Raw genomic sequence first — 16,105 nt, 5'->3', positions numbered from 1 at the left:
TCACAACATTCTATAAAAGTATATTTGTAAAAATGTTTAAAAAATTACAACAATTAATAATAACATTAATTTTTGTGTTTTTTGGTTTTTTTTTTTCTATAATAAGATCCGTTAAAAAAAATAGCTAATAATTAAGTGAGAAATTATAGGGCTAACAAAGTGGGGTAAATAGAGGGAATTTAAGTAACTAGATAGATACATACACCCGTGGTTAAGGGGTGTCACCATTTCTACATGATACATAGATCTTGACCGTACTTGTAGAGTAAGACAGACATCACGTGCTATTACACATCTTCAATATGTCTGTCTCCACCATGCCAATGCCACATGCTTATTGTTAGGAGAACAAGTTATTTATATATATATAATAGATAGAAATATGCCAAACCATTATTCTCTCTCTCTCTCTCTCTTCTTTTTCCCTTCTCTCCACTCTCCACTACAGTATCTCAGTGAGATCCACACAACACAACATCTTTGTTCTCTTGTTGCTACAAAATTCATTGAACTCACATTACATTGCCGACATTTTCATTTTACAACATCATTTCATTAATCATTACTATGTCAGGTATAAATATATATATATACTCTTCAAATCAAATTAGTTATTATTATTATTATTAATTATTCTTATTCTTATTGTTGAAATATGAAATGAAAAAAGGGGTGGAAGAAGGTGTTGTTATTGTTGAAGAAGAGAACTCAGAAGATGAGAGATTAAGAAGGTCAAGAATAAGAAGGCTGAAAAAGAAAGCAATAAATGCTTCATGTAGATTCACTCATTCTCTCAAGAAAACAAGAGGGAAGAGTAAAATTGATTATAGGTTTCCAATTGAAGATGTTAGAGATGAACAGGAGGAATCAGCTGTGTTTCAACTTCGTCATTCTTTGCTTCATATGCCTCCTAATCATGATCATTATCACACACTCTTGAGGTATTTTCTTTACATTTTTCAATTCAATTCAATTAATTTACTATTTTGTTTCATTCAAGGAACATTTTGGTTTATTATTATTATTATTAGGTTTTTGAAAGCAAGGGATTTTAACATTGAGAAGACCATTCAGATGTGGGAAGATATGGTTCTTTGGAGGAAACAATTTGGAACTGATACCATCCTTAAGGTAAGGTTTCTCTTTCTATTTTCTTAAACTGTTTAATTCTACTTTTAGTCCTCTTAATTTCACCATTTTCCAAAATTGGTCCCATTTTTGGTCCTCCATCAAATATTTGGGCTACGATAGGGTGTATGTGACATGTTTTAAATGCAATTTTTAAGAAGAAAAAAAAAATTACAATTTTGATTAATGTTGGTATTTCTCCATCATCAGATAATATGTCAAGTCATTAAAAACATATTTGATTTATTTATTGACAAAATATCAATGTTATTGTGTTGATTGTTAATTTGGACCACTTCTCTCATTAACTCTCCCAAATTAGTCAACAAATCAACCTTATATTCATTTTCTAAGCATGAATTAAGAAAGTTAATTATAATATAATTTTTTTTAATAAATGCTGTTTTATTTTTCAAATTTATCCTCCATAAAATAGAATTAATTTATCTTTCTCAAAATTTGAACTCAAGTCTTGTTAGAAGGAACAAGAAAAATTTTAAGAGTGACTTTTATTCAGGGAAAGTGTTGGTACATTAGTACTGTTTTGTTTTTTTGCTTCTAGTACGGATTATGGTTGGATATTTATTGATTATAGTACTAGTTAGTTAGACTCTAGACATTTAGTGCAAGATTTAACGACCTCATAAATGTTACACAATTATTCAATGAATTAACGACCTATTAAATGTTCTACAATCAATCACTGGTAGTAGGATTGCACAGTAGCAGCAACCTGATCTAAAAAAACTAAGATAAATGTCTAGCGTCTACTATGGTCTTAATTTTATTAAATTTAAATCCCTACAATGTTTAGCACATTCTTAGAAAAGTATGGATACTGTTGGAGCATTAAATTAGAGTAATTGGATCTTCTCAATTTTCATCATTAACAGGTTGCATTGGAAAGTGTTCTCTAAATGTACAAAAGACTGAAAGAGGATCCAAATCAGTAACGAAACATGCTGTAATAAAAATAAAAAATTAGAAATAAATTGACTAGCAATGAAAAGTAGTGTTGTCTGTTTTCTTCAAAAGAAGTTTTGCAGTTAAAGGGAATATATACAAGTTTAACTCATTCAATAATCATACAATGATGTGTGATGATTGAATGTGTATTTTAGAATCAGCAGTGTTCTATGCTAGGATGAACTTTAGTTGACTAAATGTGTATAATGATATTTGAAGGATTTTGAATTTGAAGAGCTGGAAGAAGTATTGCAATATTACCCTCAAGGTTATCATGGAGTTGATAAGGAAGGCCGACCAGTTTACATCGAGAGGCTTGGAAAAGCTTACCCTAGCCGCTTGATGCGCATAACCACAATGGATCGATATTTAAAATACCATGTCCAGGAGTTCGAGAGAGCTCTACAGGAGAAATTTCCAGCATGCTCCATTGCATCAAAGCGATGGATTTCTTCAACCACGACAATATTAGATGTACATGGCTTGGTATGTAGGATATTCATTTACTAAACTTGTGTGACTAATCAATAAAAATGCTGTATTGATAATGTCATGTATAATACAGGGAATGAAGAACTTCTCGCCTACTGCTGCGAATCTCTTGGCTGCTATCACAAAAATAGATAACAGTTACTACCCCGAGGTTTTTACATTGTCCCTTCCCAAAATAACGTCAATTAGTCTTCTTACTATGTAAACTAACTCCGTCAACATGTATTTGCAGACATTACATCAAATGTATATCGTCAATGCTGGTCCTGGCTTTAGGAAGATGCTCTGGCCTGCTGCTCAGAAGTTTCTTGACGCCAAAACTATCGCAAAGATACAGGTGAAGAATATATATTATAACATTTTGCTGGCAGGATTTCAACTTCCTCTGTAACAAAATATAGGCAAAAAAGTATATGTATCTGGTCCAAATTTAAACCCGATACATGTTATTTGTTTGCTTATATTTACTGAGACTTTGCCTGAAGTCCTACTGATAATGCATTACTTTCATGAACTTTCAGGTTCTTGAACCAAAGTCTTTATTTAAATTACATGATATCATCGACTCTAGGTATGTATCTCTGCCTTCATCATACTACATTATATTTCTATTCAGATGGTTGCTTACTTTGTAGTTTGTAAATGCATCTATACAGTCAATTGCCGGATTTTTTGGGTGGCTCGTGTAAATGTCCTGGAGAAGGTGGATGTCTTAGGTCAAGTAAGGGTCCATGGAATGATCCTAATATAATGAAGGTAATAATGCTCTAGTATCTTTTAGAAATATCTACAACTTAGAATTTGTTACCATGTTGAACTAGAGTATTGTGACACTAATTTGGGTATTCTGATTTTAGTTTGTTCATAATGTGGAGGCAACATTTGTAAGACAAATCCTCAAAGTTTCCGATGAACAGAAAATTGACCATTTTCATACACACCTACAAAAGGTAAGTTCAACTCTTTTTGACAATAAATGGTTTGAATTTTAGAAGTGATTGATTTAGATGATATAATTTACTAATTTTGGACTTGAGACTTAAACGGAAATTCAAAAAAGTGACCATGATGTTTACGTCTTGAGACTTAAAGGACTAATATAGGATCGAACTTTAAGCACCAGAAGCGTGATTTTTCCTATATGCAAATATACAATAATGCTTTTTGACATCCTCTTCTCGTCTTGCAGGGACGAAGCAGCGATATGTCAACAGCAGAATCTTGGTTAGAAATTAATGATTCTTGCCCATCCATTAGACAAAGGAAACTTAGTAATCCTCGTTTAGCCTCAGTTGATCATGAAGAAGTGAGTTTTGGAACCTTTGAACCATTTTAGAAGCCTTGTTATTACATACTGCTTTTGTATCATGTTTGTGTCTTGAACCTTCAACCATTCAAAATACTGTTTTATCTGTGCAGGCTAGGGTCTCAAATAGCAACCATAGCTGTAAAGATAATGCTTCTGGCACTGAAAAAACGCTCAAAAGAGATCAATTTCAATTTACTCAGGAACAGCCATTGCAAAATGATGATACGGGGAACATAACTTGTACAGAGAATTCCAAAGGTACAGGTGTGTTTTACAGGGGGGTATTTTTAAGTTTTTCATGAATCTTAATTTGGGAAGTCCTAGATTGTCTTGTTTAGTTTAAATGTTCTTACAAAAATATTACTTTGAAATAACATCCCCAAAAATATTTGTCAACTGAGTTTCTTAGCATAACATTCCCACGAGTGGTTGAAAATCCAAGATTGCTATAAAGATGGAAACCTTCTGTATACGTGGTGAACATTTTCTTTTAAAAAGTTACACATCGTATGAACCGTGATTAAATGGATGTTGGCATTTTATAGGTGAAATTATTGTCCCCTAGTGTGAAGTTATTGATACAATTTTGTGTCCATTTTGCTTATGCTATTTGGAACCAAGTTTTACATATCCCTTATTTTGTAACATTTTATTGGCATTTTATTGGAATCCATGTTTGTTGGCACATACATTTCACTAATCTTTAGTAACATTTGAAAGTGGGAATTGAAACTCAACATATGTATTGTTCCTGTTGGGTGTGATTAGTATCACAGTATCACTAGCAAGTATTTCAGTATTTTCCTTACCTTCCATGTTGAACAAATTCTCATATATTTTACAGGCACTTCGATCAGAAATTGGTTCGGCTTTGTTAAGGAAAAAGTGAAGACAACCAATTTCTTATATGCGTCAAGTGTGCTGATATATCTTTTGGAACGACTAGATATATTCTTCCACAGTTTAGGATTAGAATTTTGGAGAACACAGAACAATATTGTGGTGGAACATAACATCAATAACCTTATAGAAGATATCAAAACACCTTCTGAAGAGGATCATATTCTTCCATCTATACAAGAACGTCTTCGGAAACTAGAAAAAGCATTTGTGGAACTTAGCCATAGACCTGCTGAAATACCTATGGAAAAGGAGAAAATGCTCATGAGCTCTTTGGATAGGATTAAATCTGTCGAGTTCGACCTTGAAAATACCAAGAGGGTTATTCTCTATACTTTCTTCAGTCATTTACAACTACTTGTTGTTTTGATGATATGATACTTAATTTTTTGTAATATGATGCAGGTGGTACATGATACAGTGATGAAACAAGTTGAGATTGCTGAGCTACTGGAGAATTTGAAGGCATCAAAACATCAAGTAAGTTTCTTATTGAGTAATAATATTTTATATTTATATGTTGTGCATTTAATCTTTATGAAAACTTGCTTATACTTAAGACTGCTGAATATAAGTACTATTTATTAAAAACATTACTGAAGTACATTTAGTCTTCTTCATGTCATAGAAAATGTGTATTCTCAAAAACACCAACCTATGTTAATTTAGGGGAATTTTAGTAATGACTTCATGGTAAAAGTAGTTAAATTTATTTATATTTACGGCTACTATATATCTATTTTAAAATTTTAATGCTGACTTCATAAGAATTATCTTGCAGCAAAGAAGACTGTTCTGTTGAGGATGAGTAGTTGTTATCACCACAGAAGACAACACTAAATGCAAACTCATTTATTGGACCCACAAAAGGCTGAGGCAAGGAATGACACAGTTCAATTATTATGAGTTGCTGTCCATAGAAAAACATAGAGATGGGACAGTCTTGTTTGTTTTATGATGCACAGTTTAGTGTTTTTTTTTTTCTCCCCTTCAAATCTCTTGACTCATTTACATAGAGAAACATAGGTACGAGATGGTCCTCTATTTAGATTTGGACAGTGTGGAGAGGAAGAATCTGTCAGTTTAATACAACAAACACTAAATTACAAAGGCTGGGCTTTGTAAAGAGACACAATAACCACATTATGACAAAATCAAGGAAGTTAGTTTTTTTTTTTACTCTAGCTAGTCCTCCCACCCCAAAGAAAATAAAAATATTTATGTTTCAAAAAATTCAAATTCGAGTTTTTCAAAATTATTATAATTTTCTATATTAAAGTTTTTGAACTGAGATTTTTGGAACAACAAATATGATCTGAAAAACTCAGATGAGTTTTCCAAAAAAATAAATTTGAAAAACTGTAATTTGAATTATGCTAAAAATATACAGTTATCAAAATAGATAAAAATGTAGCAAAGCAAAAAGATATCACTTTACATTTATCTAGTATTGAATGTCAAAATTTCACTTTTGTTGATTCAATTCAAAAAATATTAACTAAAATAGACCTGCTGTTATGTAATTTATCAAAGAGGTGTTAGCAACAAATGTAACATTCTCTTTAATTTGTTAAAGTCCACATGGTTTCCACAATCATATGTGGTTTCCATGTAAAACCGATCAAATAGTGTGTATTAAAGATTATGTTGTTAGTCTTATTTTTGTTAAATAAAGTTAATTTAGATATACATTTATAAAATATTTGAATTTTTAGTGTAAATTACCTATCTATTAGTTTGGTGGTGAGGACAACCTAGTGTTTGTTTGGTTATGCGGTGTTGTGAATTGATTGAGTGCATAAATTCTATAAAATTGATTCTGACCAAAAGTGAATAGAATGTAAAGTGATTTATGATCGGATATATTTATGTAAAAGTGAGTTAAACTATAAATTTTTGTAAAAATTAATTCTAGAATCGAAAGCTACAAATTCTAGCTTCAAATAAAATCAATTTTACTTGATCACAACCAAACACGACAGAATCAGTTCTACACTTCAGAATCAATTTTGACATCTCTAAAAATAAAAAATGAGACCAATTTATCGGTACTTGTTGAAAAGGCGGTTTTTTTGGGGTTTACATGAGAAGAAAAAGACAGAAGAGTAGGGTTTACATGAGATGAAAAAGACAAATAAGAGTACAAGGACACACCAAGGTGAAAAAAAGCGATTTGATTGAGAAAAAAACTTAAGAAAAAAGAGAAAAGGTGTGGTTACGTTAAGTAGCAACGTTTTATTAAAAAAAGTAACCGATGAAAAAGAATTAAATTCAGAAAAAAAGATATCAGAATTTTAGAATAATAATTTTATTAAAAAATTAGGAAAGTACAGCATGATAATTTGCAGGTTACATAAACTTTTGTATAAATTCTACAAGCAGAACCTCCAGATTATGATAATGTGTTCATAATATTTATGCTTGATAAAACTGATTTTGACTTATGTCACACTAGAGAATAGATTCAAGGGAAGGATATTAAAAAAATGAAAAAGAAATGTCTACAAGACCACTCATATTAACTCATTGCAAAACATGAATTAAATGGCAATCCGGTATGCCTTCAGTGTTCAAGCAAGGAAATGATCATGAGAAATTCGAGCATAAATAAAAATGTTCACTAAATTTCAAAAATGAAATTTGAAATTCAAGTCATGGCAAGCTAGTGTTTACATTTATAAATAAATATGTCAGAAGACACCTAAATCTATATATTCAAAAGCTAAAACCCTAGAATATGTGCTCAAACCTCGATTGAGTCCTACATTTCCCGAAACCTGGCAAGTGCTTTTTTATGAATAAGCATCTTGTAGCTATCGCCTGCCTGCACCTCAAGGCTAGGGTCCAACTTTTTCTGCTGACTTCCAAGTCCTGCTCTATTTTCCATGGCTTGTGTCTGGACAGGCTCTATCATTCCACTTCCATCCTTTCCTAGCCCCTGTGCATCAATTTATCCATAATACAAGAAACAAGAATAATGTGGAAATGTTAGAATCATTCAGGAGATACGTTGAAAGAACACCAAATGTCCGAGGTTATCCCATCCAAATTCTAAGGGTGCTTGTTTGAATAAAAAAGGAAATTCTAGTTCTAGGATTAAATCACCACTCTAGCACATCCCTCAAAAATAGAAAATTTTAAAGCTGAGCTGATTGCAAGTGTAAACAAAGGACTATATCAAGCTCTCCACTAAACAATAACACCTTCAATAAAAATAACTAATCGTAATAATAAATATAAAAACTTGTAGTACAGAGGGAATGAATTGATACCAAGCCTTCCTGCCAGCCCATGTTGCGAAGCATCCGATTACCAACATTCTTTTCATCAATCGCTTTGTCTGCTGTAATAACCTCAAAAGTATCGAGGTTGACATCACCAACCGCGTGTCCTCCACCAACCCCGGGAGGGAATGGCATTGTATCACTCCTCCTTGATGCAAAATCGCGAGCTTCAAGGACACAATTGGTAGAAACAAATGTTTTCTCAAAAGTCAATCTACATATCTGAGGTGAAAATTTACCAGCAAACCAATAGCTAACCTACTATTTGGATATTTAGAACTTCCATTCAACATGTAAAATTAGGGCATCAGCGAAAATAAATTACTTCTGTCATACTTTTTGAAAGTACATAAACCTACAACTATAGGAAAAGAGACAGGGAGATCGAACATCAATGACACACAGAAAATTGTTTGGTTTCCCAATCACGGAGATTTCTTCAATTTCTCATAAAATTAAATCTTAATCAACACCTTAAGCAAAAAAAAAAAGCTTTATCTATACTCCAAGCCTTTTCATCAGGCACCAAACAATTTTTTTAGTATGAATAACTATAACTGTATTTCATGTACACCCTCAGCAATTCTTCATAATACTTGAACTCAAAAGCAGTGAAACCTACACAAATTAAGCAATCTTACTTGAATCCCCAATTTCGAGGTCAGCCAAATCATTGCCAACTGAAGATGACGAGCCATACAAATTTCTTCTCTCAGCTGCCCGATCCCTATAGGTTGTTTGGGGCTGTTCCTTATGAGTTGAAGCAGAAATAGGCATTTCTGAAAACCTTCTTCGTCCACTTCCAACAGACGCAGATGGTGTATATGAACCCAGGGAAGAGACATCTGTTTTAAAGGGAGTAGAAAATGTTTGTGTATCAACATTTGCAGAAGATGAAGCGGACATAGATGGTGTGGCAGACGTAGAACCAGAATAAGAAGTATCTGATTTAACAACACCTCTTCCTGATCCCCTAATAACCCCCATCAGAGTGCCCCCAAGGCTATTACTGAAGGGTCGTGGCTGTGCCTGGGAGTCAGTAGCGACAACCTGTGCAGTTGTGTGACCTCCCGGTTTAGACGCATTAATTTCCCTTGCTACTGTCTCAGTTTTTAACTTGTTCTTTGCAGAATGTGCAGAAGAATATGACCTATCGTCAGCAGAACCAGATAACTGATTGTCCTCCAGTGCCACATGAGTACCTTGTCCCTCATGACTCCTCTGCTTCCACATTGACAGCACATTGTTCATTTTTTTCTTGTTTGCTAGAATACTGCTTTTTGAAGCAAGCTTTATCTCCTTTGATCTTTCTTTCTCTTTCTTCTCTGCAGCTAAAGCAGCAGCTGCAGCAGCCTGGACGGCATCTGCTAGTGAAGCTGGCTTCTCGTTTGAAGTAACAATAGTAGCTGGTGCAGAAATCACCACTTTTTTAGTGCTAGAACCATCAGATGCCTTAGAAGGTTCAGACTCGTTATTAGATGTTTTATTCTGATTTTGATCGGTGCATGGGATGTACTGCTGAGTATGGTGGTCATATGAATACCAAATCCCATTATTACCATCATAGTAAAGACCTACATGTCACAAAAAAGCAGAAAATTAAAAAATAACAATAAAAGAAGATTAAAATAACACTTTCACAAGTATATCAGTGTTCCAAGCATAAAAAAAAAATAGGCTCAATCAAGACACGCAACCTAAAATATGCAAAATTTTCCAGAGAATAGTACTAGCATGAATAGTGAGTGTATGCAGACACATACAGCACATGCAGAGTTCTGCAAAATTCTGCAGCTTCATGCCTTCTAACAGAGCCCAATTACATGAGAAAATAAAAAAGAAAAGCGGTGAATGCAGAAAAAGAAAAGAAAAAAAAAAACAGCATGAAAATTACTGGCACTCCTAGACCATAACTATAAGTGAAGAACCAACATGCATGTTTTGGGTACTCTATACACTTGCTTTTGAGCTTTGGCTCATTTAAAAAAGTCCAAATAAAATAACAAAAGTCTTGAGAAACTAAAAGTACATGGAATTACTTTGGAAGTACATGATAGTTGATACATATCCTAAAAGTGCTTTAGGAATATTTTAACAAGTTCCTAAATATAAGCTTTTTGGATAAACTCGACATAGAAACATACCAGTATTCCCATCATAATAAAACCCAGAAGTAGCATCATAGTAATAGCCAGATGCTTCGTCCCAAACAAAGCCTGATTGTGGTGCACCAACATCAGTACCAGGCTGCTCAGGACCATTAGATTGTTTGTCATCTGGATTGTATTCTTTGGGAGCCCATCCGACAGAATCATACTGAAGATTAGAGAAAAGCACAAGACACGTATCAAATGTATGGCAACTTAACGTTATATCAGAACTACAATAAGTACACCACCTCAATAAGAAATACATAATAGTGTGGCATATATAATAGATCAGAAACAACTCTAGTCAGAAATTTCCATCTACAAATGGAATCAATTGCGGAAAAACAACATGGAGAAACTCCCAGGATATGAGAAAAGTAAATAACCTAGAGGCTGTATGTCAAATTAGAAAGTCAGTTAAGAATTGTTTATGTTAAATATACTTCCATTAACTGCGATTGATAAAGCGAAAGGAAAAAAAAGGTAAAAACTATGCTAAGATTTCATAAACTATTTTTCAAACTAGTTTAATACCATGTTGTTTCACATATCTTTTTAATCCTCCCTCAAACGGAATAGCAAGAAAGGATAACATAAAACGTCTAATATTTCTTTTAAGTCTTTACAATGCCTTCCTCTGGTAAAACATCTAGGTAGAGTCTCAACTATTTTCCACCAGATTGCTCTAGTTATTAGAATTTTTGTTCATCAACCAAGTCAGGAAATTAGCACAAAATAACTGATCTACAAGAGTCACAAGGGACAACATGGCTAACTTGCATAATAACTGATCTACAAGAATCACAAGGGACAACAAGACTAACTTGCATGAAATGATTTCAAATGGACAGTATTTTACTGCAAGTTTGCAACGATACATATAATGTCTTTAACATTACAAAAAACAAATTCATCATACATACGTGTTAAGAATATTATTAAATAATTTTATCTTATTTTAAAGTATCTTTGGAGTATGTCATAGGATTAGATTTTATATTATTATTATTAGGGAAATGCTGACAAGTGCCCTGGTGCACTTGTTACAAAGTCCAAAAGGGAAATTTTATCTTGGGAATGGTGCATTCAACCACTTGAAACTTTAAAAATTGATTGTTTCTACATTAAATTCATCATTTATTTCCTTTTGACTTCTTAACAAGTACCCTCAGGGAACTTGTTAGCATGACCCTTATTATTATTGCTATGATTTGTTGATTTAGGATTGAGTTTGTGTATCCCTATAAATAGGGATTTGGTTTTTTGTATCAAGTTACTATCAAAATATTATCAACAATGTTCAAGCTTTTATGAGTTCTCTCATCTTTTTATCTAAAATCCCACAATTTCAACAATATGAAAAAAGAATAGAACACCTGTTGGGAAAATGTTGCAGCCTCAATAGCTGCAGCTGCAAGACTGCTTGATTGTGAAGTTCCTGACGCCCCTGATCCAGGCCCCAGTATGCTTTTTGCATATGCTACTCTTAGAATCTGCCCATTCTTCTCAAGGGCCGTTCCATTTGTTAAGTCAAGAGCTTTGGTAGCATCCTCTACCTAAAAATTAGTATATTAGCATGTTAATACCGATGAAAAAACCTTGGACAAAAAAGTGAAACAGACAGCGTCACTCCCAAAGGACTTCGTCTGGCAACAGCAAGGAGCAAACATAAATAGAAAGCTATTGGTAATTAGTTCAAATATAAATTTCAAAGCATTATCTAAACAGCAAAATTGCCAGAATTCATTCAAATATAGGTCATGTTAAATTTTCCATCTAATACATCAATAATATCCACCAAAACTGAAAGTAAGAATTCACACTCCAAACACTTTTACAATTACAAATACACTAGATAATTGTAGAAACAAGATATCACCAAATGATTTAACACATGCCCTTCCTTTAACTACACAATGACATGAAGCGGGAAAAACACACATGTCATGAACATCAAAAGAAAAAACTAAAGGATCATTAGGCATAAGGTGTACCTACCGAATAAAAATGTACAAATGCAAATCCTCTTGAGACGTGAGTGAACTTGTCTCTCACAAGACGTAGATCCTGTAATTGATAATACCGGCATTTGTAAGCACATAGCTAGCAATACAAACGAGAACAACCCCCACTCCGAGTAAAAGGATAAATTAGTTTGCACAGATATTTAATTAAACCTTGATTGGAGCATGCTTGGAAAACTCATAGCGGAGCATTTCTTCATCGGCATTTTCATCCAATCCACGGACAACCAATACATGAGTTGGACCTGATTACATGCAAACTTATTAATTGCAGAACATAAACAAACAATCTGTCAGATAAAGCAGTTATACTAACCCGCCTCTAAACCTTTCTTTCCTAAAGATGTTGAATTTGATAATGAAATATCTGCTGCAGGAGCATCATCAGTGCGTGGTTCATTACACTGCACCGATGAGAAAACAAAAATGGAACCATTCTTATCAATACGCATGTACATGGATACACTTACAACTCAATTAAAAAATGGGTTACTACCCCCAACTAATTTAGACATGCTAATTAATCCAAAGCAATAGGCATGAAGACTGACTGATTCAACAATCGCAACAGAAATGCAAAATTGATGCAAGAAATAATATGGACCTGGTAGCAGGAAGTCCGCCGTGCAAAATTAATGTAGCTACAAATAATGCACATCCAATCAGATGGTATTGTAATGCTCTTATGACCGTGACCTGGTTTCATAGCTCCATCTGAACCTGCACCTCCAGTTGGCTTACTACTGCAACAAAATACAGCAGAGTTGTAATCTATAAAGTACACTTGAAAGAACAGGACTTAAAAGCATCAAAATATAACACCAAAAAATATTTAGTAAACAAACCCTAAAAATAAAAATTATACCTATATTCAAAGAAAAGTTTTCTGCCATCAACAACAAGACCATCACCTCCGAGTTTGTCCATCATTCCTTGTGCAGCTCCCTAATCCCATAATAACAATCTTAGTATCATTCTTGAAACCAAAATGTAAAATATTGGAAAATCAAAAGGATTAATACCACGGAAGGAAAATCAATAAATGCAAATCCACGAGAGATGCCAGAACTTCTCTCTTTTATAACACGAACATGTCGAAGGGGACCCCATTCCGCCTACACGAATATAAATGATTATGTCAGAAGCACTGTCTAAATATAAAGAAGTAAATTAGAGGCTAAAACAAATTAAGTAGCACATACAAGGATTTGGTATAGATCTTCTTCAGTCGTCTTCTGTGAAAGACCTTTCACAACAACAGTTGCAGATGGAGCCTAGAAAAATAGCTTTCTCAAATTATTCAGAAGTGTTAAGATAATCACCGGAAAAGGAATAACGCCATTCAACACATACCACGGAATAATGCTCCCTCTGACGTTTATCATCATGGTCCCTGCGTCTTTCACTTCTATCATATCGATTGTCAGCATAGTTGTCTTCACGATAACTTCTACTACGGCTTCGACCTCGAGGAGACCTAGATTTTGGATGATCGTCATATCCACGAGATTGCGAACGGGAACGAGAGTGAGAATGGGAACGGGAGTGAGACCGAGATCGAGAATGGGATCGTGAACGCGATCGCGAACGCTCATGTTTCCTATGTGGACTTGGATCTTTTTCCCGACTAAAACATCTCTTGTCTCGTTCTCGATCATGTGATTCACGTCGCCTCGAATTACTATCTCTTCTGCCATCTCTTTCATAATCAGAATCATAACTATGCCGACCATGATCGTAATCCCTCTCGTGGCTATCCTCCCTCCGATGATGGGAAACACGGGACTTGTGGCCATAATCATCATATGCATAATCATCACGGTCATGCCCTGCAAACCTGGCAGGTTTGTCATAGCCTCGATCACCATAGTTTTCAATGTTGGTATAACCATCTCGAAACTTATCATACTCCGGGTACATGTCAATCTCCCGATCCCTAAAACCATCCATTTGGTTGTATGGTTCATGATAAGGTCTCTGTAAACGTCTAGATTCCCTTTCAAGTTGATAATCTTCATCATAACCCCTCCGTTTGGATTGACTCCATTGGCCAACAGCAGGTCCTGGTGGCAAATAGGCCTCCCTGTTCAGAGCATCGCGATGGAAATTATTTCTCTGGTATACAGCATCCCTTGGATATCTTTCATCTACAAACCGTCTTTCATCATAAGCGCCACCGACTCTGCCAAAAAAAGGGGTAAAGTGGGAGGAAGGAAAAAAAACAATTGCCAATGCACATCAAAATGAATATCCTACCCACATAATTCGAAAACAAACATCGTGCAAAAAGAAAGGTGCATCTTAATTGTCCAACCATATATTTTTACCCATGTGCTATTACCATAGGAATGTAGATGATAAGTAAGCAGCAAGGAACAGTTGTACTCACCGAAAATTTGGCTCATGGACCGCACCATAACCCTCAAGAGCCTGTGGATTCAAGAGAATAAGTTATGTCAGCAACAAATAATGAATGATGAGACGAGGTATAGGCAAATGGAGTCCTTATCCTGACTGCCCCCACGGCTAGCTAGCTTTCTTTCATTCATAATTTCTCTAAGGATGAGCCCTAATAGTTTGTTTCCCCCGCATCACATAGGTGAATTTTATTTACTAAAGAGGAAACCACAATTACGCTGTTATTATCCCAGCCTTGATGCAGTGCATAGCGACCAGGATCCATTTCTTCGCCCCGCAATAGCCCCCGGAAGCAAAATTGGTCTCAAAACTTTTCTCCCCTGTAATATATGCACAAACAGATAGAATTATCTACCATGATTCAATAACCAATAACTCCCATGAGTTTTGAACCTTGTTAGCCTCCCAATTCGAATGTAATCCTCAAATACAATCAAAATCCTCCCTTTACGCATAACCAATCCATCATCTCTAGAACTAATTTCGCAGATTAATGTAAAATTCATGAATTAATTCATTCATCTATGAAAAACCTAAATGATCTTAACCAGATAATTATGATCCTAATAAGCGAATAAAAATTTCAATTGGCATGTGAAAATCCGGTGAATTGAAAAGGAGATATACAAGAGTTAGGGTTTTTACCGATGATTGTGGAGATTGTGCTGTGTCTGAAATCGCGATTGAAGATCTAGGGTTTTGGTCTCTGGCAGAGAAAAAAGACGAAGAGCGCGTGTCGTGCGTGAAACTCAGCTTGAACGATAATAAGGATGAATGCAATGTTGCAAATTTAATTAGAAAAACTCTATTTTGATGACAAAAAGAAATATATTTAATCCTCTAAAAATAAAAAAGATAGAATGTTTCCAAAAAAAAAAAAAGAATATTCAGTTAATTTACTCTTTAAAAAAAATCTAGTTAATTTATAGACAACTCACACACAAGTAAATGTACTTGGGTTCGAACCCCGATCATGGCATTCGGGCTAACAATTTCGGCATTTTTGCAAGTTGAGCTATGACTTCTGAATAGTTAATTTATATTTTATTATTTTAAGAAGTTAAACTAATATGATTGAATTACAAAATCGAAATTGGGATCTTGATGAATTTATTTATTTTTTCTAATAATGGATTTTCATCGACTGTTTAAATTGATAGTTCAACTTATTTGAGTTAAAGATGAAGAATTGAAAATCATGAGTTAAAATCTGATAAAAAAAATAATCTAATAATTAATTGCTAATGTTTTGAAACATTGATCGAATTCACACAAGGATGATCTTACAAGAATGTATAATAAAAGGAAAAGAAAATTTCATCACAACTACTTTAAAATAAAAATAAAAAAGTAGAATGAGTTCGATGTGCAAAAAAGTTACATATTTATTGGTGTCATGTGCAATACGATTAGAGAATATATAGTTAACTGAGT

General features: G+C 34.1%; 2 protein-coding genes across 3 annotated transcripts; one reads left to right on the top strand and one right to left on the bottom strand.

The window, feature by feature from the left end:
- Positions 1-395: 395 nt before the first annotated feature.
- Positions 396-5,979, top strand: LOC25501546 (phosphatidylinositol/phosphatidylcholine transfer protein SFH13). Of its 2 annotated transcripts, none has more exons than XM_024772727.2 (14): positions 396-574; positions 671-941; positions 1,032-1,131; positions 2,314-2,580; positions 2,660-2,737; positions 2,819-2,923; positions 3,108-3,157; positions 3,243-3,342; positions 3,444-3,536; positions 3,776-3,892; positions 4,006-4,153; positions 4,740-5,116; positions 5,201-5,275; positions 5,577-5,979. In XM_024772727.2, exons 1-14 carry the CDS (start codon positions 568-570, stop codon positions 5,595-5,597), a joined length of 1,809 nt encoding a protein of 602 aa, XP_024628495.1. In that variant the 5' UTR covers positions 396-567; the 3' UTR covers positions 5,598-5,979. The 2 variants fall into 2 exon arrangements, with proteins under 2 accessions (XP_024628495.1, XP_013446269.1); XM_013590815.3 differs by having other exon boundaries at positions 4,006-4,159.
- Positions 5,980-7,313: 1,334 nt separating this feature from the next.
- LOC25501545 (SUPPRESSOR OF ABI3-5) lies at positions 7,314-15,470 on the bottom strand. Its single transcript, XM_013590799.3, has 16 exons — positions 15,317-15,470; positions 14,889-14,991; positions 14,643-14,683; positions 13,607-14,435; positions 13,456-13,527; positions 13,276-13,368; positions 13,119-13,198; positions 12,858-12,996; positions 12,570-12,657; positions 12,407-12,498; positions 12,228-12,296; positions 11,606-11,785; positions 10,224-10,395; positions 8,721-9,653; positions 8,068-8,246; positions 7,314-7,733 (listed from the first exon to the last, which is right to left on the bottom strand). The coding sequence occupies exons 2-16, from the start codon at positions 14,934-14,936 to the stop codon at positions 7,557-7,559; spliced, it is 3,192 nt and encodes a 1,063-aa protein (XP_013446253.1). The 5' UTR covers positions 14,937-14,991; positions 15,317-15,470; the 3' UTR covers positions 7,314-7,556.
- Between the last annotated feature and the right edge of the window lie 635 nt (positions 15,471-16,105).

The sequence above is a fragment of the Medicago truncatula genome, chromosome 8 (assembly GCF_003473485.1).
Source record: "Medicago truncatula cultivar Jemalong A17 chromosome 8, MtrunA17r5.0-ANR, whole genome shotgun sequence".
Classification (NCBI taxonomy): Eukaryota; Viridiplantae; Streptophyta; class Magnoliopsida; order Fabales; family Fabaceae; genus Medicago; species Medicago truncatula.
This window is presented reverse-complemented; position numbering and strand designations above follow the sequence as displayed.